The following is a 24,184-nucleotide window of genomic DNA, read 5'->3' on the forward strand; positions in this document are numbered from 1 at the left end:
TTCTTGCCTTTTTTATAGAAATTCCTGTCCTCACGAGGAAAGTCTGTCCATCATACTTCAATGAAAAGTTAATTAATTTTTTTTTCTTCTAGTTATATGAAATAAATTTTTTCATGTAAACTGTAATATATCAAAATATTTGTCAGCATTGCAATTTTGGTGAACAGCCAATCACTGATGATTTCTTCAACCTAATCTAATGTTAGTAAAACAGAAACCCCCTAAACACAGGAGTTGGTTCCCTTCTGGTTTAACCTTGAAAATTATGTTTAATAGTAAACTCCATTTAATGTACATTTGAACATAAATATGTACCTAAGATGCATTTTTTTAAAATCAACATTACAGCAAAATAATGATAACCTAAACTATTTACAGTAGAACTACAGTACTGTGAAGTAATAAAAATGTTTTAGTACATTACTCTATGTACACACACTCTCTTATGCCTGCTCTCATTTATCTGTGATACAATTTACTTGTAAAATAAACACTAAAATGTCACCAAATCAATTAAAAAAAATATCCAAAGATATGTACATAAAGGCAAATACTGTACACTGACTGCATGTCCATAAGAATGTTTCTGTATTTTCCATTACAACCAATTTTCAACAGAGGCGCATCAACTTAGGAGAGTTTTGTGGTCTGGCTTTCCACTGTGTAACTAAATATGATAATTTTCATGATAAAATTAATTACTTGGATACAGTACTTACCTACTGTTAAAGTTAGCCTTATCTTTGTGCCGTCTGGTGCGATCGGCATTTAAAAAAAATCAAAACTTGCTTGGCTAACCCAAGAGGACTGTCACTGTAGTCATCTGGTTTCCCAACAGATGATACTGGAATGTGTTTACATTCGTGTCATATTTCTTCATGGCCACCCACTAAGATGTGGGGAGGCTGGGTAGGCTTCCACTTTAACTTGTAGGTAAGTAACCAAATAATTGATTTTATCATGAGAGTATCATTATTTGGAATGAATCTTACCTACTGTTAAAGTTGGCTGACTACCACATTGAATAAGGATGAGTTAGTACAGCCGGAGAAACAGGGTTCAGCCAAGCGAACTAAAAGCTTTTTTAAAAGGGGGAGAGAAGGTTTATCAACATTCCTGCCTGATGTGTGATCTTTACTCAAAGTACTGTCACTGGATGTTGGAACCACAACAGGGTGTGAGGTCCTCATAGCAAGACTTGTCAGAGGGTCCTTAGAGGGAAAAAGGACTCATATCTTGTAGAGTACTGGTGACTCTTGTGCCTGAGTCGAAAGGGCATAACCGAAAGTCCAAAACTAAAGACAACTACCACCATCGGATAAGGTGTGGTGTTCCTATGCACCAAAAGTGTACCTTCATGCTCCCAAAATTCAATAGCAGGATTTCTAACAACTAACGATAAGATAGAAAGCAAGGTTACTACTATATCTGGTTCAGGAGAAAGTACCCCCACAGCAATGAAAGGACTAAGGGCTTAACACCTCGTGCTAAAATTGAACACACACAAATAATGAGGCAAAAAGTTATAACTTCCCTGAGCTGCAGGACAACCTTCTCTAGAAGAAGATTTTAAAGGAAATAAAGACGTGTTTACAGTACGGAAGCCAAGAGGATTATTTCCAAAATTGGTAAAAACTCAGGAATCAACTCTGTGTGCACAGACTTCACCATCTTGGACATGGGAGTGTTTGGCCTTCTAACACCACAGATAAATTATTAACTTCTCTTACAAGTTATGTCTATCCAGGTAAACCCTTGAGAGTTCTAACTGTATATAAGAAAGCCATTATTCCATTGCTGCCTAATTAGTTAAATTAGGTTCTGTCACAAATCTGGGAAGGGCTTTCAATTCTAAATTTTTTTCTCTAGGCAATGAAAGAAAAGAGAGAGGTTGCCACTAGGGCAAAGCCAAAGAACAAGAAAAGGCTTGAAGCTAACTAATATAAACAAGAAAGGGCTTGAAGCTTACTAATATAAACTCTTAATAGTTCTAAACTGGACATAAAGACAGCCACTTCTTCATTGACTACCAAAGCAGATAAATTAGGCACTGTAAAAAATACTGGGAAGGGCTTCCTACCTCTATATCTTTTCTGTAAGCAATGAAAGAAAAGCACAGAAAACTGCTTTGTGTACCTGAGATATTGGTAGAGCATAAAATAGGATACCTAGTGGAACGGGTGCTGGGTATCACCCAGGACAAGTACCGAGATCAATGAACTAACCAGTTATTGATACACATGTCTAACAGGGAGGGCCTTCTAGAGTTAAGGATTGTTATCCTTGGCCATCTAGCAATGCCATAGTTCATAACAGACAATTGACAATCTCCATGCAGTGAGATGAAGATGTGGAGGTTTGATGGAATCTTCTCGAATAAAACTGAAATGTTCCTTCCTGAACGGAAGACGATGAGGAGCATCTACAACCATGAAAGAAAGATAGGGGAACCATTCCCTTTAGGGCGCCACAATTGTGCTATCAAAATAATCCATGTGATCTGCAAAGTTCTCAACTTTTTGAATATTTTCTCAAAACAGTAAAAAGAGGAAAAGCATAAAGGTCTAGATTCAAGAATTCTTGAAGGAAGGCACCAACGGCTCATGCCTGAGGATCCTGGCATGGAGGGCAGTAAACTAGTAGTGTAGTGCCTTGGGCAGTCATAAACAGATGGGTGTTTGGGTCTCCCTAAAGGTTCCACAACTTCCGGCAAACCTGAGGACGAGGAGACTATCTGACTGGAGACCTTGCCCTTTTCTGCTGCGTTGGTCTTCAAACAAAGTTTTTACTAGGACAAAACAAGGTAATGGAATGACCTTTGCTGGGATTTATCCAAAGGATAAGGTAGTTCTTGTTAGTCTGAACAAATCTCTTGGTTTGTGTGTCTTTGTCATCTTATGTAAGATTCGAGACTCTTAGCTGCTTTGAGCTGTAGGATGTTTATACTTCCACTTCCTGACATCAAATGTTTCTCAGAATGGCCTCTCAATCTGCCTCCGGGGCATCTGAGGACAGTGTAAAGGTTCTTGAGGTCTACAGGCCAACCCATTATAGTTCTCAAAAGGGGGGAAAATTGTTTGTTCATCTCTCTTGGAAAAAACTTTCGACCACAGATAGTTGATCACCCCAGCTAAATGACTGACTGGGTCAGAAAAGCATAAACAGTCCACCTTGAACAAAAAGCCCACTCATAAGGTTAGACATAAAACAATTCTCATAATAAAAACAAACTGGTGAGACAAACCAGTGGTCCAAATATGAGAGAATTACAGTACTCTGATACCACGCACATGAATCCATACTACTCAGACTTCAACTCACAGAAGAATACTTTACTTCGACTTGGGGAGTACTGCGAAGTGGAAGTACATGCCCTACATATCAACAGAATTTATCCTTTTCCCTTCTGAAAAGCCAACAAGATCAAACTGAATGACTCACCAAAAAGGGAATAATAAGAATAAACTTGCTGAAACAGGAATTGCCCATGGCTCGAAGGCCTCGTTGCATAACAACTGTCCAATCTGCCCTTCCAAACTCTGAACTTTCCTGTGTGAAGAATATGGAGAGACGGATATCAGAAGTGACAGGGGTAAAATATAACAAAAAGTACAAAATATCCTTCCCTGAGGACAATCACTACCAAATGTTCTACTTGACGCTTTGTCAGACACTTCTGAAAATCTGCACACATCCCTCTGAGGAACCACACAGCCTACTTGAACTGGGAGTTCAAAACATCAGTTATGGTTACAAGTGTAATTTTCCACTTAGAACGTGAGCCAGAACTCTACTGAAGCAGAACTCGAGAGTAAATTGGGAAATTCTGTATGAAACTTTCGTGAAAAAAAAAAGTTGTAGGGGCAAGACCCTAAAGGGAAGACTTTAAAGGCAGTGCTACGAATTTCTACTGTAATTTCCTAATTCGAGACATCTTAGGTGATGGCCTTAAACACTTAGGGTAGACAAGATGGGTCACAGTCAAAAACAGCTACTAATGACTGAGTAGGGTTACCTAATTTAATTTACACAACTGTTTCTGTTAATTAAAACTGGGCTGTAAAAGGAAAAAGACATTCTTCCCATAGCCTCAGAAGTAGGTCTACAAGGAGAGGTTATAACTCGACGCATCATAAAGAAACCTTGCCTCTTCAGGACTAATATTTATAATTATCTTATATGTATCTACATACGTACATTCATATATATATACATATCTGGACATGCATGCAAAATATATATATATATATATATATATATATATATATATATATATATATTATATATATATATATATATATATATATATATATATATATATATATATATATATATATATATAATATATATATAATAACACGTACATAAATGTATTACACTTACAGTAATCGAGCCGTCGTGCTAGAGCTAAATACCGAAATCAAAGGTACTTTCGCCTCACAATTATGCCAAATTACCTTACCTATAGAGAAGACTTCACTTCCTTGGCCCAAAAACTAGAAACTTGCAAGTTGAAAAAAAACCGATATCGTAAGCAAGTCCACCGAGAGCCAGCATAAAGGGAACACTTCCGAAATCGACTGTTTAGAACAGATTAAGCCAGCAACATGCCGGCATATAATATTACCTATATAGTTTGGTTGGTTCCTAAGAGCTCACTCTAGAAAACACAGTTGCGCGTGCAAAACACTGTTCGTGTTAGGAGCTGAGTTATTAAACACTAATCGGTTATCTAGTGCTACGCTATTCTACTTCATATTTCATAAATAATATAGTAAGATATAGTAATTCTCTTACGAATGTTCAAAGGCTCTACTTCCTGAGAACGTACCCTACCATAATCAGAGTTAACTTCTTACTGGTTTGAACAGGAGCCGAGGTAGAAGTAAACTAAAGAGATCCGGTTAACGGATTCATATTCGGCACAATGAAGAGAATAAGAAACAAAGCGAGCAATCCACCGCTTAAATACTAACGTAGAATCAACCACAACACGGTTTTAACTCTTCAAGTCGAAACGGAAGAACCGAGGTGGAAGAGGTGAAATACGGCCTGAACGTCAGTAACTCGGAATGCCGATTGCCGCATTTTGCCGGGTATAAATATCGGATGGAGGACCAGGTATTTGGGTGCAGAAGAGAGGATTCTTGTATGACGTCACCACGTAACCTTGACGACAGTCAAATTCGTCTGCACGTATTGACGTCATCACGTAGATACTAAAGAGGCGACTATCTTGTACCTAACATTTTCGATCGGAAACCTAATAAAAGAATACGTATCAATTATTATTTTTTCTCCTGAACCACATAGGGAGCAAAAGGCCGAGCGAGAGAGAGATTAACCCAAGTTATCAGGCTGGTTAATGGAGTAGAAGCAACACCAGAAGACAAAAGGAAAAGACTGGGTAGGCTAATGGTGTGCCCCAACTAACTGTCTGCGTAAATTATCGACCTCTACCTTCTTCTGATACTACACAAAACTTACATCCTCTGACCAGATCACTCAAAAATGACAAATTTTTTAAAGAACTTGTATTTTTCCTAACATACTAACCTGAGGTAGGCTTCAGGTGTGCCCTAACTAATTGTGTGCGTAAATTATCGGCTTCTAACATCTTCGGATACTGCACAAAATTTACATCCTCTCATCAGATTACTCAGAAATGTCAATTTTTAAAAAGTAATCTGTGTTTTTCCTAACATACAGACCTGATGTTGCCTTCTAGTGTGCCCTAACTGTCGTACGTAAATTACCGGCGTCTAACATCTTCCGATACTACACAAAATCTACATCCTCTAATCAGATCACTCAAAATCTACATATCAAGAAAACCACAGTCGTGCCTAAGTAGCTAGTCTAACTTAAACTATATGGTCATCTTGCAAAATCTAAACATTCGGTTGTCACAGTCTTTCCTATACAGCTTAATGTTTTCATCTCTGCTTGTTGTAGATGACATAAAGACAAAAACAGAAACAAGCACAATACCGCCCAGGAGAAAATTAGCCCGAAATCATCAAAATATTACAAACGGAGATTCGTCGGCAAGAAGAAATATGACAAGAACGTCAACATTCCGGCACTGAGCACCATCTGGTGGTAAAACAGATGACTACAGTGACAGTCCCCGTTGGGATTTTTTTTTATTTTTTAAATGCCGATCGCACCAAACGGCGCGAAGAAAAGCTAACTCCAAAGTAGGTAAGATTCTTTCCAAATAATGGTAAGTGACAATTTACAAACTGTATAAGATAATGTACAGTGCATTTTGTATAATCTTACCTTTAAGATAATGATGTAAAGCATAGTGAGACCCCCATGTAGTTGTTGTGACTTGGGATATTTCAGTCCAAATCAGAATCATTGAATTCCACTGGTATGTAATGGAAAAAACAATAATATTTCAAGTTTGTGGGTTTTAGAAGCAACTGGCCTAGTTTTAAACACAAATCTTAGAATTTCTGAGCATGTGCTTGCACAATGAAACAAAATCGCCTGGCTGCAATCACTTAAAAAAGTTATGTATGGAACTGCTTTTATACATACGACTAACAATGATTTCTATTTTGTAGTAAACATACTTGTGCCGTTACACTTCTTTTGACTACAGATCTAAATTTCTGAACACATGGACACACTATAAAGAAAGAATCAGGGCCAACTTGCTTAAAGAGAAAAGTTGTATAAGGAACCAGGAATTGCAGTGGTCAATGTAGATCAACAGAGAATGACACCTTCACTTTTAAAAAAATTACTTTTTTAGCAATAAATGTTACTTATACTGCATGCACAGTACATAGCGTAACTATACTTGACAACATTGTCAGATCTTTCTACACAAAAGAAAAAAAACTTACTTGCAATAGCAAAACCACCAAAGATTGTGTTGATACAAAACATACGTTATTCATGAAGCAAAAATCAGATGCAAAATGACTGACTTAGGTGCTCTTACACATTTAAACAGGAAAGTGTTTGTTGTGTTTCTTTGTTTCACCATCCAATAAATCTTGCATATTTAACGAAGTTTCCTGTTAAGCATGAAATTTTTTTTTTATTTTTACTGCTTTTATGCATATGATAGTGACAAATCTGATGACTTAAGGTCCATTTAAGTTAAGGTGCCATTGGGAATAGTTACTTTAGACAACAACCGAATGGCTATTCAAACAGGAACAAATTATGAAATCTTTGAGGGAAATTATCACTACTGAAATTATAACTACTAGCTGTCCAAAAACGTGTCTCAATAATGAGAACCATAAGAAATATACTGTAAATAATACACAAAGAAAAAATAATAAATACTAAAATAGACAGTTCCACCATGAGTGACACCAGCCACCCACTCTTGTGGTTCCTCTTGCAACGAACAAGAGTATCACAACAATGCATGCAATAATAGATAACATGTGAGCAGGGGGAAAAAAGTGTCGGTGAATTACACAAGTATGCAGTCTCCCTATTTTGTGTAACTCATAATGTTTTGGAGGCAGAATTGTATAACGATTATCAGAGTATAAGTTAGATACTATAAATTTATTAATATAATGGCAATTATATGTGAGAAATAATTACTGAAGAATACAAATAATGCATCTACCAAACCTGACTGCAGAGGGAACAATTTAAAAACAAAAAATTTTAATTGATGTATGATTTTAACTGATTCTTGACTGACAATGACTTAATAATATCCATTTCAGCCTTCAGCTGTATGAAATGTTGGCTTTGGCTCACTGTGTGAGAAAATATAAATGAAGTAAAGTACAGCATATATTTGATATTAATACAGCCTTTATATTCATAAAGCCTTTGCAAGGCAGCTTTACAGTTTCAAGGAGTGTTACTCTGCCTTTCGTTTTGTCATCTGCTACTGCTAGATGTGTGACACGAATATACCAAACAGGGTATTTAAATTTTCTTATTACTGTCCTAAATGACAAATGTAAAACAAAACAATTATTCAATGAGTATGATAAAAATTCTTTCAATCACTATGCTGACGGGAGAAACAAGGTTAGACAAAATGTCCTAAGCTTTACTGATCTGGCACTGAGCTTAGCCATGAAATTACATACAGTATTCAGACTCAGATCACTAGTTTTTAATTTTTATGATGATTCTTTATTTTATATTCAAGTAATATAATTATTAATATTAATAATAATTTTTCATTAAATATTACAGTATTATGGAATTTATGAAGTTGAACTAGTGTGCCTAAGAGTATTTAGCCTTGAGCATCAATGTAAACAATCTACCAAGTACCACATCTCAAAAAAGAGAAACTAATTTTTATATTGTGAATAATTTACATTTACTAAATGCCTAAAAAAACAAATTGTCATTATGCTTTGTGTGGCATCTAGATATGTAAATTATATGCAACATAAAAACAAAAACAAAATGGTTTCCTTTCATCCATTGTGAAAATGGCAAAACACTTGTGAATCTGCTCTACTTACCTCAACTTTGCATACAAGACCTGGGGGCACTTATTTGAGGCATGTTTTGATGAAAAGATTGGTCTTATGCATGGTGCAAAATACAGCTAATGCAGTTTTTTTGCTTGCTTACGTTTTTATGAACTGTACACTCCTACAAAGAGGAATAGGTAAAAACATATGAAGAATAGGTAAAAACATATGAACGTGGAAATACAACTTCTTTATATTAAAAACTGATTGCAAGACTTTTCCTACATCTTTCCTGATGACCACAGCCAACACATCTTCATATAATCCAGCCCAATAACTTCACTGAATCTTTTATATTTTTTATTGAAAACTTTTACAGTAAAGTTAAAGTGCTATAAAATTCATGGAAGTGTACATGTAACTTTGAAATTTAAGTAGTATGCTTAAATAAAAGCACTGTACATAATGCTATGTCTCTAAACTGCACATTTGTACTACATTCAAGATGTTACATAAAAACATTATCCTTACATAAAAAATATATATACACAGTAGATGTACATACTGTACTTCACGGGCTAATGCTAACATTACACACTTACCACAGCCATACAAAAATACAAAATATATATATCCAACAACAGCTTCCATGAAGTGAATAAATCAAGGCATCAACACATGGCACTTCCTATGTATCAGAATCATAAATTAACTGCTGCAGAAAAAGTGAGAGGTGCAAATTACATGTAAATTTCCCACTCATAAATGACACGCACACCAGTACTTGTAACTGAAAAAGCAAAATCACCACCGATGCAACTGAAGCCTACATATTCAAGTATAAAAATAACCGTAAAATATTTTGTGAAAGGAAAGTACACAGTACCTTAAAAGATTCTGTACCTCAAAACTATGCATAACAACATCTCGGAGTTAACGCAAAAACAAACTTACAGTTCATCACTTCTAGCATTCATTTGTGGTATCAGTTGAACAGCCTTTGACATTGCCTTGATGACTGACCCTTCATCATAGTAGTAGAATTTGTACTGTGGATTCCCACCTTCATTGTAAATCTCCTCACGGACCTCACCGTCGGAACCTGAAATTATATGTTTAAATGTATTATTACATGGGTACAGAAAATGTATTTTATGTATAAACAGAGGAGGTATGACTTACTGGAGCTATTTTGTAATGAAAAGTGACAATTGTCAGTACTACATAGACGTATGGACAGGCAAGCATATTTTCAATCTTAATCTTTACTGGCAAGAATCAAGAAAAAATTAAGATTGATTTTCCCAATTCATACATGTTCCTCCTTTTAAGATACGGAGGCAAATGATTCAGAATACTGTACAGTAGTTTAATTTTTATTTACTTACAGAATCAACAATAAAGAGGAAACTGCTTCTCAAGGGAAATATATACATGAAGAGGAATGAAATGGGATGCACAAAATAGTAAAAATGGTAAAGTAAATAATTAAAATGATGTTAAATCAGTTTGATAAGAGCAATATTACAATCTCAACAACATCAATACAACAACCATTTCCACAATATAAGAAATTCGTATTGTAATCTGAATTTTTTCTAGTTATACAAACTGCAGCCTTTATGTAGGAGTATTCCTCATTGTGAGCTGGAATTGATTACTGAAATTCTGATAACTAGGTAGTAGACTGGTTAAAGGGGGGTGAGTAAGGGTCATCCACCACCCAACTGCTGTACCCAAGCACTTTTTCTTCAGTATGAGGGACAAAGTTGGGTGTTGAGGTGGTAATAAGATAGAAGGTTCTGGTTTGTATACATATAAAAATTCCATTTACTATAAAAAAAACAGGCTTTGAGATAGGAAAAACCTATTTTTGGTAGCCGCTGTTTGTTCTCAAAGGAGTTATACCCTTATGGTCCCGCCCAGGGCTCCATAAGACAGACCAACCAATTACAAAGAATTCTCTTATAGTTGGTCTCAGCCAGAATAGTGCTTGTTGGCACAGTCATAGAATATAAAGGACTCAGGACAGGAGAGCTCTATCTCCTGTCCTACAACAACTGCCTCAGCTCTATGTCCCACTCACACAGGTGTGACAACAGCGTATGTTGGCTAACTGCATTACACACCAGATCCGTGCAAGATAAATGTTCACCCCAGTCCCATGCCTTTTCATCTGGGAAAGTGGGTGAGTTTGAGGAAGCACAGCAGCTAACAAAAATAGCTTTTCCTACATCAAAACCTGTTTTTTGATAGCGTAGCCACTGTTCGTCCTCAAAGAAGCTTACAAAAGTAACTGACAGGTGACGAAATGGCTTAGCTCCTAATGAATAAATCCCAACAACCCAGATAAGTTTTTTGGTCTGCAGTATAGTCATTTATTCTTTAACCAGTGGTTAAAGCCCTTAGATAGATAAGATGAGGTAAAGGTGGTCAGGTGCTTCAGACACCTATCCTCACCATATATATTACTGAAATGTCAGGAACAGTTCCATCACCCTAACTTTGTCAGACTTTGCCAATGCTTCACCATTTTCTGTTTGTCAGAGGTGTTGTAAACTCATTTGATAAACCACAAAGCCAGAAAGGTGTTCCTAAACACCCACTTCTTGTGTTAAACAGTACTTAGCAAAAGTCACTGACAACTTGACATAAGAGGGTAGGTCCTACTTTGGTAGCATACATGGCTCACATCAGGCATAAGAGGCCTGTTATCTGGCCCAACAGAAGGTCCTGGAAAAAGGAGACAAAAGCCTGTTGAGTTTTGGGATACCTCCAAGGGAAGTGAATCCTTGAGTTCTACTAATGATCAAGTCATCTCTCAGGTTCCCTCTGCTTGTGTACATAAGTTGCACAACCACTCAATTGATGCAGCTTATGACCCAACTCCAGGGGTTTCTTTCCTGCATATTCAATGTTGACTGCTCATCAGCTTCAGGGCTGTCTGTACTTAGTCATCTCATTTTAATCTTGGTCCTCCTCAAAACTGACTGCTTAGCTTCTTCAGGATGACTCTCCCTTTGTGGAGATCCTTTCTACATTTGCTTATCTCTTTTACTGCTCACTCAACCATCCTCCTCATGTTACTTCAATTGCTGCCCTCTATATTGTTAACAGAGTATTGAGATGGTGGCAGTGTTGGTCTTTCTCTAGTGGGCTTGGGTCCCAGTACTTTCTCTTCATACTTGGAGATCAAGGCTTGTGGTTTTTAGTCAACCCTTCAAGCACTGGACATTGAATTCATCTCCCTACTCTTTTGTTCTAAGAGGTCTTTTGAATGTGGAATTTTCTCCAGGTTTACTTCCTCCCTCTCCATGAAGGCTTCATTTTATTGCCTCCACCTCCCAGGCCCATTGTTCAACTGCTGGTCTATTGTGTAGATGTTTTTGCACTTGTTCTCCTGAGAGATTTCACTTCAATTGGAATGGCTTGAGTAGGGGACTCAGGTGCTTTAGTCTTTTCTCACACATTTCTTGCCCTTTCAATTTTCCTTACAACAAATATACCAAACTACATAGTCGATTCCCACCAACTACATTCCACTTAGGGGAGTTCGTTCAGCAATCCCTTTATACATTCCTACATTCACAATCTATATGTTTCTATATTATAGCTAACTCTCAATCACCATACCAACTTATTATTTTACCTTGTCATTCTGCTGGCCTTCAGTGAGGCTGTCATAAAATTTCATTACTGTCTGTTTCTGGTAAAACCTGAATATGATAGCTCTCCAACAATATGAAAAGTTACTATTTATATCTTGCAGCTTCATAGGCTATACCATAGCTGACTTCAATTATTGAACTCTGTTCTTTCCTTTTTTTTATGGGGAGTCATTAAAGGAATGATTCAGTTCTGTTACTTTATGTAATAATATTTTTCATACAACCTTAACTGCTAGCAGAAAGTTTTCTGTTCAAGTTTTGCATTATTTTGCATCAAAAATTTCAAGCCTTATTTCATGTTTTACTGCCAATTTCAACTTCCAGCATAAATTAACCTTATTAGATAACAGACACAGTCAAGCAATTCCCAGGATATGATCTAGGTCTTCATGCTTTCCAGGAGTCGCTTCTGCTGAAGATGTGGCCAGAATTAATTTGTCATTTCTATAAAAGAAAATACCTTCCTCTGATATTGTAAACACTTTTTCCTAGAGATCCTTTTAATGGACATAGGACTGTCATGTCTTATTTATCTTTGACAACCAAACCACTTTTCTTCACCCAAGGGCCTTCCAGAGTGACAGACTGCTGAGATGGTTTTCAACCTGATGTTGTCTAAACGAGTTTAGGATATGATTCCTGATTTTAGTCACTTGTTTTTTTCAGGGTTTGCCACCCAAATACAGCCAGGTTAAGCATAGCCCAGCCCAGTCACTAACTCAGGATGTACCTGCTGCCCTCTACCTGACCTGCCTGCTTTGCCTGCTGCCCAGCCGGTCCAATTCTTGGTCTCTCAGCTTATCACCTGTCTGGAATGACAATTCAATTTTGGTGCCAAAAACATCACACAGAATGGACTGATAGTAGTATATTCTCATGACTGCTCTCAACCAGACCATGAACAGGCAGCAATGTCACAGGCTGAGGAACTGCAGGCAGGCAAAGGCTATGCAACTACAGGCAGAGCAACACTGATCAATGCATTCATGAACAAGAAAACTGACATAATTGGAATCACCAATATAACTACTGACCAGCAAATGCTGACTTTACTCATATTCTGGGCAGAAAATTAAGCTGCCAGTTCCAAAGCAAGATTGGCAGTGCAACTTCAGCTACTGGCAAGGAATGTGGGTCAGGCCAGTCCAGGTCAATAAGAATTATTTGCCTATAGCAGACTCAGTAATTTTCCATATTGGACACTTCGCTGCCTTGACCATGTGGCTTTGAGTTAATCTACTTCATTTCCACCCTAGTGCAGGCACAGTGGATATGACTTACATGACAAAAAGTCACGTTTTCCAGCAATCAGAAATTCTTACAACACAGCACTCCCTGAATGACACTTCTGTATAATGATGTTTCAGTAAATTTTTACTCACCCAAATGCTTCAATTGGTGATAATGCAGCCTTAGTCCTAAAATGACTGAGATAAAAATCAGGATTTTGCAGACACGATGTGCCTGCAACCAGAAGTTAGCAGTCACAGTCTACTGTTTACTACGAGAAATTTGTATATATGACTGACTTGAATACATCTACAGGACACTTGTACAACCTAAACCTTGATGAACTAGTCCAGGAATCAATGAATTCTTCTCAAAAGCCAAAGAAAAAGTGTCAGAAGTTTCATTATCTACACCCAATCTACCTAGAGTATGCTGTATTATGTCTACATCTTCTTCTTTCAACCTTATTACAGTAATCCCACTGTATAGCAGGGTCAGCCGCTCCAGTCAACTTTCTCCATCTATCTCTATTCCATGCATCTGCTTCCCATAGTCCCACCTCACCCATATCCCTCCTCACCACATCCATCCATGTGGATTGGGTGCGGTGGGACTAGATGAAGCAGAATGCAAAGACATACTGGGGCTCAACTCGATCACTTAAATTTTCTTTCTGTCATAAGGCCATGAAGGAAGAAACAATGCCTGCCTTATAAGGTTTAGTGTATAAACAAATGGACAACAAGTGTTGAAACTCAACAACACTAGTCTGTGAGAAATGCCTGATACTGCAGTGAAAGTTTGCTGTCCATCTCACAACTGTTCAAACATTCTTTGGATGCATCAGAGCAGCAGCAAAGTCCATTTGTTCCAAATAACTGCTGAATCTGCAGTCTTTGTCAATACCATAGCAGTCTGGATCAAGTGAATATCTGCCAGCTGATTAACATTTTACACAAACATTCACACTCCCTCATCAAATTTAACACAAACACATCTAAATCCAGAATAATACTGTACTAACTAGAACACCAAAGACAATATTAAGGATGGGAGAAAAAGAGAACCCTTACTACAGAACGGATACCTCATACATCATTAATCATCTCTTTGCCTTTAAGCAGCTATTCAGAACAGTTCATCTGTCCTCAATTAAACTTGCAAGTAAAAAGTAAGGATAAAAGTTTTGCAGTTCACATGGCTACATATTAAATTTGTCAGCTTACAAGACACAGTTTTACTTTAAAGTGATATTTTAAAAATTACGCTGTGTCTAACATGGACATCGTGCGCAATGCATTCATTGTATTTCTGTCATTGCCATTACCTCTAACTCAACAAATAGTAAGCCCAAAGTTGCTTTCTCCCAGGACTGCGATCACCAATCGAGTGTAACATACCTCATATATTCATATTTCGTCAACCGAGCCATTATTATTATGCCTTAGATGGGTTTTTATTACCAAACTGTGAAGATTTTGTTTGTCTTTCTATATCTACTAGTAATATTATGTTACAATTGGATGGTACACACAGATTAGCAGTGACAGTGCTACAATCTGGTGGGAATCCATGCAACTATAGAAGTTGCATCTTTTTTATATCTAAGCCTTCCATAAGTTTTCAATTAATTGGGAAATTTATTTTCAAACTTTACTATTAGCAAAATAATTTAGTGACCAATAATGAGTAACAAAGAACTGGTAGCAACATTACATCATGGTGGTGATTCCTATAAATACTGAAATGCATGGAATGAAGACATGAACAACAACAAATTGTAGTGGTCAATTTATTCCCTGGTCATTTTACTAAAGATTTCCTCATGTTCAAACTCATAGCACATAGAGAATGAAAGCAATGCAACAATATTAAATTCAAGCAAGATGTCATAGCCTATGCCTAGAACAGCTGAACAATTTTTTTATTCATCGTCACCACAAAGCTTTTTCCCTTAAAACAGTTTTTTATTAAAAATATCCTTGTATAATAAAGTGCATCTTATGTGCTGTTGCATCTGACAAGCCAGCGAAAATGGTAGCTTATCTGATATGATATTTCATACAATAAACAACTTCATATTCATTATACTATTACAAAAACATATGGAAAAATTACAAAGCAAAACAAAAATAATTCTTATAAATGCAACCCTTTAGCAACTGCAAAATTAGTATAAAAGATTCTTATCACACAATACAAATCACATATATTCAAGAATATAATGAAAAACCTAACCTGGATAGAATGACGTACAGCAATAACTTACCTAAGAAAAGAATTCTTGGAATGTATCCACCATCAGGTTTATACTTCTCATCATCTGGTTCATCATTGTCCAATGTGTTAACCATAACAAAATGCTTACTGAGCTCAAGAGCCTTCTCTGAAGCTGCAAACTTAGGCTTGAATGCTGGAATAGTTTAAAGAAACTAGTATTTTTTTTATAAACTACAAAGGCTTAAGATGTTAAAACATATACAATACAACTACCCTTGAAACTGAATACCAACAAAATACCGTTAAATTCTGTAACTACTGTACAACATTCCTGCCTTAAGGGTACCGAGTCAAATAAGTGAAAAACAGTGAATTCACAAAAAATAAAGCTAAGACCTACAAAAAGCACTTACAAAGCATTTCTGTGCTGCTTTTAAGAAGTTTTAACGCTCAAAAGACATATAAGAAATATTCTTTCGGAATCAGCAATACTGAGTGAGTAAATACCACCCATTCAAAGGATGGAACAGAATTTCTAAGTCTGTTTTGTATAATTTCCTGTATAAGTACATACAGTGCATAGAGATGATAGCATTAACATTACAGCACAGGCTTCAGATCTTTTGGAATACCAAAAGCAAAATTTCTCAAAGCAGTAGTTTCCTTTTTCTAATGGTGGTACTTATGATTTAAGTAACCAGGGAAAGATTCCCTGCTTGCCTATCTTCCACACACTATGTACAGAGAACTTCTGCTATTGCTTTAGGTGCTTTTAGAGTTTGTGTGCATTATTTCATTCACAATGTTAGCATCCATATTTTGTTTAAGTGTCACACTATCTAATACCATTCTTTTTAGTACAATATAACTGAAAGTCTCTCTATCAGTGCCATGTATATCTATGCTCATGAATTTAACAAAAGCTGCCATATACAATGCTACTATATAGTGCCATGATATTTTGTCTTAATTATTCTATCTAGTGATTTATCAATCACTGATTATTTATCTATTGCCAGTTAATCCATTTAGTGTATGTATTTATTAATCTTCTGACATTTTTTCATATACAGATGCAAAAGGTTCTCAAAATCTTTGGTTAACAAGTTTTTTTCAAAAACCTCCTTTTTCCTTGTTCCATAAGATTGTGTACACATTATGAATGATAATAATAATAATTTTTACATAAACTCTTATCTTTTGGGTCTAGATGTGAAACGAGTTCTCTCCATTCTCTTCTACTGAAGATTTTGCCTGAACTCCCATCAGGTCCAAGGCCTTCATCTATACCCATTTACCATGATTTCTTGAGCCTCCCTGCAGGGCACTGTCCTGCTACTGCCATATCAAGTCTAACCACAAAAAAGTACTGTATGTATGTTTCTACTGTAAATGCACTAACATGATGCAAGTACTTGCCCTAGGAGAATCCAATAAGTAGTTGAGCCATCTGGCATTCAACTACCTGAAATGGTTATCTCATTTTCCTAAATACTACATTGAAAAATTATTAAAAAACACTACATTATCTCTTGTTGCTTCCAAACATAAATGGAAAAGACAAAATGACTTGACTGAAAAGGGGAATAGCAGTACCTTGCTGTGAAGAAGAAGAGTAATAAAAGGATAAGAGCCCAATGTTAAATGAAAAATGTAGGAACTAACACAAAATTAGTAACCTATACTTTGATCTCACCTTTGCAAGCTCCACACCAGGACTTGTGAATGATAAGCATCAATGGCTTATCAGTTTCCTTTGAGAGCTTTAATCCATCATCAAGTGAATGCCATTCATAATCCTTGCCCAATCCTGAAATATAAATACAGGTTTTAATTGGTCCTTTGAGAGATTAGTCACACACCCTAAGCTGAAAAGTGTGTATGAAAATTTAAAAAACAACCTATTATATAAACCCATGTCAATCAGCCTTTACTCTGTGTGAAATGGACCTAATCACACTGACTTTAAGAGCTGAAAGAAGGAAGTCCCACCACACATGCCCAACTCACTCCAATGACTGAAGGCCAATGCTTCTTATTTCTCTGTGATCCCTACAGTCAGATGTGTGCTGTGATTCCCAGGATTTTCTCAGCTTTTCCAAGCAATTCTGCTGTGTCTCCATTCTTGTGTGCCTTTTCACATTCAGCCATATTTTGGCTTGGTTTACTTGTCAATATATTTATCCTCCACAGATTTGTTATAAGTGTTTATTGAGGTTTTTTGTGCCTCTGCATTTAACTGACAACTGCTCATCCATTCATAAGTTTTTTCCTTTCGATCCAGTCTGTGTCTTTTACTTGGACATCTTTTTTTTTGCAGGGCTTTACCGACTGTGTCGAGTAATTTTTGCCCCTGTTTAGCCATTTCCTTTTGTTACTTCACCAGTAGAAACAGTACAGTAATGCATCCTTCTAATTCTAGAGGTTTTCACAATAATTTCCCTTGTACTGCATTTATGATTACATGAACTATAGTAAGAATGTTAGGAAATTCTTTTATGTATACTGGATTTTGTTTTTGCTCAGTCTACAGCAGTGACTGATGTACACTCCATAATTTGTATTCTTCTCAAGTATACCAACCATCACCTTTCATGTAAGAGTACGCCTCGGCACGACCTGGAATCAGTCATTACAACACAATAACAAGGTCGTTAATTGGTGGTAGCTGGGTGAGTAAATGAAGAACCCCAATCGGCTAAAGTCACTGAGCACTTTTTTCTTTGGCATCAGGGATTATGCAGGGCAGTTAAGGTGGGATAATGATAAAAGGCACTGGTTTTTATACCTAAGAAAAACACAAATTACTTTAAATATGTGCTATTTTTCCCTACAGGAATGTAAACCAATCGCCTTTTACTTATGAGACTCACTCCTTAGGTGGGAGGTCATCTCTAAACTGACCAAGCTGAGTCTCTACCTGGAAATGTCAAGTTCTCAGTTATGATAGCGGAACTGAGCCCAATTGAAAAGGTTTGGAACCTTGCACATAAGGGAAAATCTCGGAGAATGAAGTCCTTACAAGGGGTGACACAAGTAAAAAAGCAGCCAATAAAACTGAAGGGTTTACATTAAAGCTCTGCCACCCCTTCACCCCTTTAATAAAAAGGAGGGTGAAGAGAGTTGTATCTTATAAACCAAAGCACTAAAACTGGACGCTTTACTGTGTTGCATCTGAGCCTGTTCCAGTACGTGATTGGCCTGAGCTGCTGCCTCACCGGGTGAAGGAGGAAGGAAAAGACTAGCCAGTCACTCTTGTCATTAAGCACTAGCCTTATGCCTTGCACGTACCTTCAGCAAGATGCTTTCCTATCCAAGAGTAAATTGGATGACTACACAACCTCTTGAGCAGTCACTACAGATCCAAGAAAGTATTCAAGGACCTATGTACAACATCCTTTAAATAAAATGAGGGAAAGGTGGTTCAATATCTCCAGAGATCTGTCCTCATTATTTGAGCTCTGAATGGAATTGTGTGACTGTCCACTTTGCCGAGCAAGTCATAAGGGTGTGTGATTAGAGCATAAAGCCATAAAGAAAGTATGTGGCAACACCTTCTTGCACTTGCACTTGCTGGCACTAACAAAGTTGCTAACACTCTAGCGTAAGAGGTTATTTCCTTCTCAGGTAATATCCAATGGCTGCACTGGGCATAAAAGCATCTTGTCCAGATCACCACTGACATCAATAAAAATCTGAGAGAGAGAGAGAGAGAGACCAAGAAATTCTCATCAGGGACTAATGGATTATGGGGTTTCACCACAAAATCAGGAATGAACAAGAGCGAGAGAAATTTCCAACCCTCCATGTGGCACACAAGTTAACAAAAGCTATGCAACTTGCTAAAATGCTTTGTCAAGGCAAAAGCTAGCAGGGAGACAGTCTTGAGTATGAGATCTTGGTCTGAGGAAGCCTCAGCCCAAAATGAGTCATGTGAGTCCCAAGGGCTCTCACAGAACCTGATTTTTGCTGTGGAGGATGAGAGACATCCCACTCTTCAGGCCAAAGTTCCCAAGGAGGACAAGACTACTCAAAGCTCCTCATGAGCACAGAGAACTTTATTGAAGCAGAAAACCTCCTACCATGAAGACTAGGAGGAGCTTGTCTCAAAGGAAGCTGACAAGGAAGTCCACCATCTGCTGAAGAGAAGCTCCACCCAGACAGAGATGCCTACCTGATGCTGATTACAGTATGATGATGACTACAGTATCACCAAGGTTTGTAAACTTAGGCACTTAAGTTTCAAATTATTGTACAGGCAGTTCCCAAGTTAAGGCGGAGATCTGTTCCTGAGGCGCAACTCAAGTCGAATTCGACTTAAGTCAGATCTTAACTTTAAAAAATTTACAAAAATGAAAAAAAATTATGAAAGCCATACTTTAATCCTGTGGCTGGCTTGCACACTGGAAGGATGGCGACACTTACTTATTTACATGAAGGAGCTCAAAAACTAATATCCAGCCTAATGGTGCCTTAACTTTGGGAATGCCTTAAGTCGGAGATGAGTTATTCATGAATATTTTTGAAAAGCATCATAAGATCGGATCTACTTATGTCGAGACCGCCTTACCTCGGGGCCTGCCTGTATACTGCTTTACACCAACAAATTTTAATAAGCTGTATACCCCCAAATGATTCCAAATAACCACTATAGCAATATCAACTGCTCTTTGCAGCTAAGCCCTGCCCAATGCTTATGTCACAACCATTCCTTGAAGTTGATTGGTTGGCAATGGTTTTGAAAAGTTGGTTAATCTGTGGTTCTTTTCATCTACATTAATTTAGCAATGGCTGTTTTACCGAACTAAATAAGTTCTGCTGACCATCAAAAGGAAACATTAAATTATCCCCTGAAATAAAATCATAATACACATCTCCCTAAAAATGGTAAAAAAAAAGAAAAGAAAAAGAAAATATGAATGAAGTCAGGAGTGTACCGCAATACAGCACTGCATTGTTATTTTTCGTAAATGAGGTTCACCTGACCACAGAGGTTGCACAGGGAATGTCTGCGTTCAAATCGGTGCACTTGAATCACAGGACAATGATAATTACCATCTAATATTGTCAAGTGTGTTCACCATTTTAAATTTAAACACAAAGACTTTCTCAGAGCTATGCAGGCTGGTATTTCACATTGATTTTAGGAAATTTTACTACATTTTGACAGCCATAAAATTGATTTCATTGCAATTCTTTACATATTTGGTGGGATGGCAAGCAGTGACTGCACTCTTAAAAAACCAGAATATGCCTATGTTTAACTTAAAGTTATAGTATGATAGGCTATATGAGTCATACTGGATATAATCTGCTGATAATTTTCTTCAAGGACATTATCTCCTTTCGAAATAAATGAGGCTGACCTATAATGTCCTATGTCCTTTTGTCAGTTTACACAGCTTATGACGTTCGGATTTTAGGCCTATCTTATATTCAGCCATTTTATTGCGGTTCATGTTGTGATTATTATTTTTTGTGTTGCTGCTGTTATCATGCTTGTAGTGTTTTCAAAAATTGTTCATATGGTAACCTAACATTGCAGAATAAACATAGACCTATTCATAAAATACTAGTGTAAAGAATTATCTGCCTACTATTGTTAATTGAAATTTAGTCATTTGTTTTAAATAAAAGTAATTGAGATCTATATGAATATAGTCTATGCTAGAATATTCTGCTAACAACAGAGACGGAGAGAGAGAGAGAGAGAGAGAGGACTCCTTGTAGAGAGAGAAATCCTTGACTCTTTTTGTCCAACATGGTAATCTACAAGAATGCCCCCAAAATCAAATGATACATGGGCTATTTGCAGACTGGTTTGGATCATCTCATACATAATTTTTTCAGCTATCATTTATTTTCTTCTTATTTTGTTATGTATCTTATGATGCCTTCCTACCATAGCCTTCATTTTCATAGAAATGCTACAGCAGCCTTATATTTACTCACCACAGTAACATAATTTGTTATCCTTTTTGTAAATACATTTTCAATATCATTCACTGAGAGCAGTTCAATAGTTGTCTGTAAGGCTGAGACAACCCTATGATTGGTCTATGTGAGCCATTGACTACATGCCCACAAATTTTACTTTTATTCTCTGTGGTATAAGTGGCGTTACATTTACTATGGCCATCAATGCATGTACACATGTATGTGTATATGTATGTGCTTATACGTGCACATTTCACTGTATGCATATGTAATATATATCGTGGGGTCAGAGCTACTACATTAACTACAAGCTACTCTATTTCCAACAGATACATTTAGAAAACTATTTACAATAAGAAACTGACATGTAGGCCTATGCCTTGTCACTGTCTCAAAATATAAGGATTTGATGAGTAGGCCTATACCCTGTCAGTGCTTCTAAATATAAGAAAATGACATGTAGGCCTATGCCCTGTCAGTGACTCAAAATATAAGAATGTGACATGTAGGCCTATGCCCTCTCATTGCCTCAAAATATCAGAAAATGAAGTGTAGGCCTATGCACTGTCATTGTCTCAGAATATAAGAATTTTATGTGTAGGACTATGCCCTGTCATTGTCTCAGAATATAAGAAATTTTATGTGCAGGCCTATGCCCTGTCACTGTCTCAAAATATAAGAGTGTGATATGTAGGCCTTATCTCACAATGATATTAACATCTGACATGCAGGATTGCTTATGCAGGCAAACACCAATTAAAAAAAAAAAGAAAGATGCTCGTGTATTTATGTTGCACATGATAAAAAAAAAGATGCACAGACAGAATGATCCAAGATCTTCATAATGATATTATATAACATAATAAATCTTTTATCGGAGATATCAGTTCCCTATTTCACAACTCAAATCTGTGGTGTCATCATTCACGCACGGAGCTCAACTTCACCAGAGTCAAACCCATATTTGTAATCATATACTACTGTTAATTAGTGTGACGTCTTTCCCCTTTCAAGAGCTAGCCAATCATTGGCATGACATGGTCGGGGCTTAGCTGCAAAGAGCCCTGGCTTTTACTGTAACCTAATACCCTTGATTAATACACTTTAATCTCGACTAACATTATCTTGCTTATCCTGTTAAGGCTTTCCTTAAAATTGACTTCCTTTGAGCCACTAAAACCTAACATTAACTTAAGCTTTGCTAATTCTCCTGCGACATTATTCTTGATTAAGTACAAATTTTAAAAAACTTCATATGAAATTAAGCTTGAACTGTAGCTAGCCTATCAATCCTAACCTAACTTGACCAAAAGCAGTGTGTCCTACCTAACCCTTCTTGGGATAGCTTCAGACCCACTGACCCAAATGTACTCACCAACAAAAAATGGTCATGGAGATCTTATTATTCTCACGATTAACTATTCAAATACAATAAAAAAATGGTATTTTTTTCTAAGTTGCTAATACACGATATGAAATTGTAACCTACATTTTTGAAAAGAGCTCTTTATTCTCGTTATTTTGAACCACATAAATACTATGCGCAAACGATAAATAAAATAATTAAATTACGTCTTATAAGGTAAGACGATACAAGCGCCCCCTCACCTCTATAGCTAATATGGCAAAATTGTAACTGTAAACACCCCTAGGTTACGTTAGTTTGGTATTTTTAGGTTCTTTTAGTGGCCTATCATTTCCTAGCCATTTTTGCATGGAAACCCCTAAATGGTTTTCCATGCAAAAATGGCAACTGTATTATCGCAAACTTATAAAATTTTACCAAAAAATAACAATAATAGCCTTGGCCTAACTCATGCAATCGAATGCATAAAATGAGTGGTCTACCAATTACGGTAATATCCATAATAAGTCATCACGTAAACGTGGCCTCCCTGTGTCTGGCTAGGGTAGTCATTGGTGTGTTTGGTAAACACTGGACTAACCTATGTCAGCTTCAAGGTAACCGACACTATAAAACGTTCAATTCTACCGTATAAAATCCAGCGTAGTCGCTAAATTAACTCAACCAATATTCAATCATGCATCAAGACTACAAACAAGGGTCGTCATAGTTTTTGGCGTAACGACTTTCGTTTAGGCTGGGCTAAGTTATATAGGCTAGTGCGTTAGGGGTGGGCTTGCCAAATTAACCTCTCTCGTTCGGTTATTACGATAAGAAAGCAAATCGGCATTTTTATAGCCATTATCCGTAATATATTTCTTTACATTTAAATCGATATTTACCATTATCTAGGTCATCTACACAGTGAGCGTGATAACTTGAAATTAAAAGTACGACTACAGTCAATAAGTGCTGGCGGGACATGTTCACAAGACAAGACCTAACAACCTTCTGCCACGATGAAACTCACATCAGCTGTGAGCTGTCATAAATAGTTGCCAATTCAAGTTGTCAAGACAAGTTCATCAATATTTTGTTGACAAAAGCTATTTTTTTCCGGTTAGCAGTCCTTATAAACCTACAAAAATTATAATTTTTAATGTATTTGAAATATAAATAACTAGAATTTCTACCCTCAAGCGCCGTATTAAATAAAATCAGTTTTATTTCGACTTGGCATCTTTTATGCTGTGGTTAAACTCGTTTTTAAACCCATTCATTTTAGAATGTAAAATTGCAAGTGTCTGAATAAAGTAATATGGAATAATGCATTATTTCCTAGGTTACCATCATAAGAACTA

General features: G+C 36.7%; 1 protein-coding gene across 2 annotated transcripts in view; it reads right to left on the reverse strand.

The window, feature by feature from the left end:
• Positions 1-8,770: 8,770 nt before the first annotated feature.
• The window catches only part of LOC136841515 (thioredoxin domain-containing protein 12-like), a 151,967-nt gene continuing 136,553 nt past the window's right edge, over positions 8,771-24,184 (reverse strand). The window contains exons 1-4 of one of the 2 annotated variants that reach the window (XM_067108474.1): positions 23,726-23,848; positions 17,238-17,351; positions 15,591-15,734; positions 8,771-9,525 (exon numbers count right to left, since the gene is read on the reverse strand). In XM_067108474.1, the coding sequence (XP_066964575.1) occupies positions 9,374-9,525; positions 15,591-15,734; positions 17,238-17,351; positions 23,726-23,807 (492 nt within the window). In that variant the 5' untranslated portion in view covers positions 23,808-23,848 and the 3' untranslated portion in view covers positions 8,771-9,373. Of the gene's footprint in view, positions 9,526-15,590; positions 15,735-17,237; positions 17,352-23,725; positions 23,849-24,184 lie in introns of those variants that run through there. The other variant, XM_067108475.1, reaches the window with a different exon arrangement.

The sequence above is a fragment of the Macrobrachium rosenbergii genome, chromosome 9 (genome assembly GCF_040412425.1).
Source record: "Macrobrachium rosenbergii isolate ZJJX-2024 chromosome 9, ASM4041242v1, whole genome shotgun sequence".
Lineage (NCBI taxonomy): Eukaryota > Metazoa > Arthropoda > Malacostraca > Decapoda > Palaemonidae > Macrobrachium > Macrobrachium rosenbergii.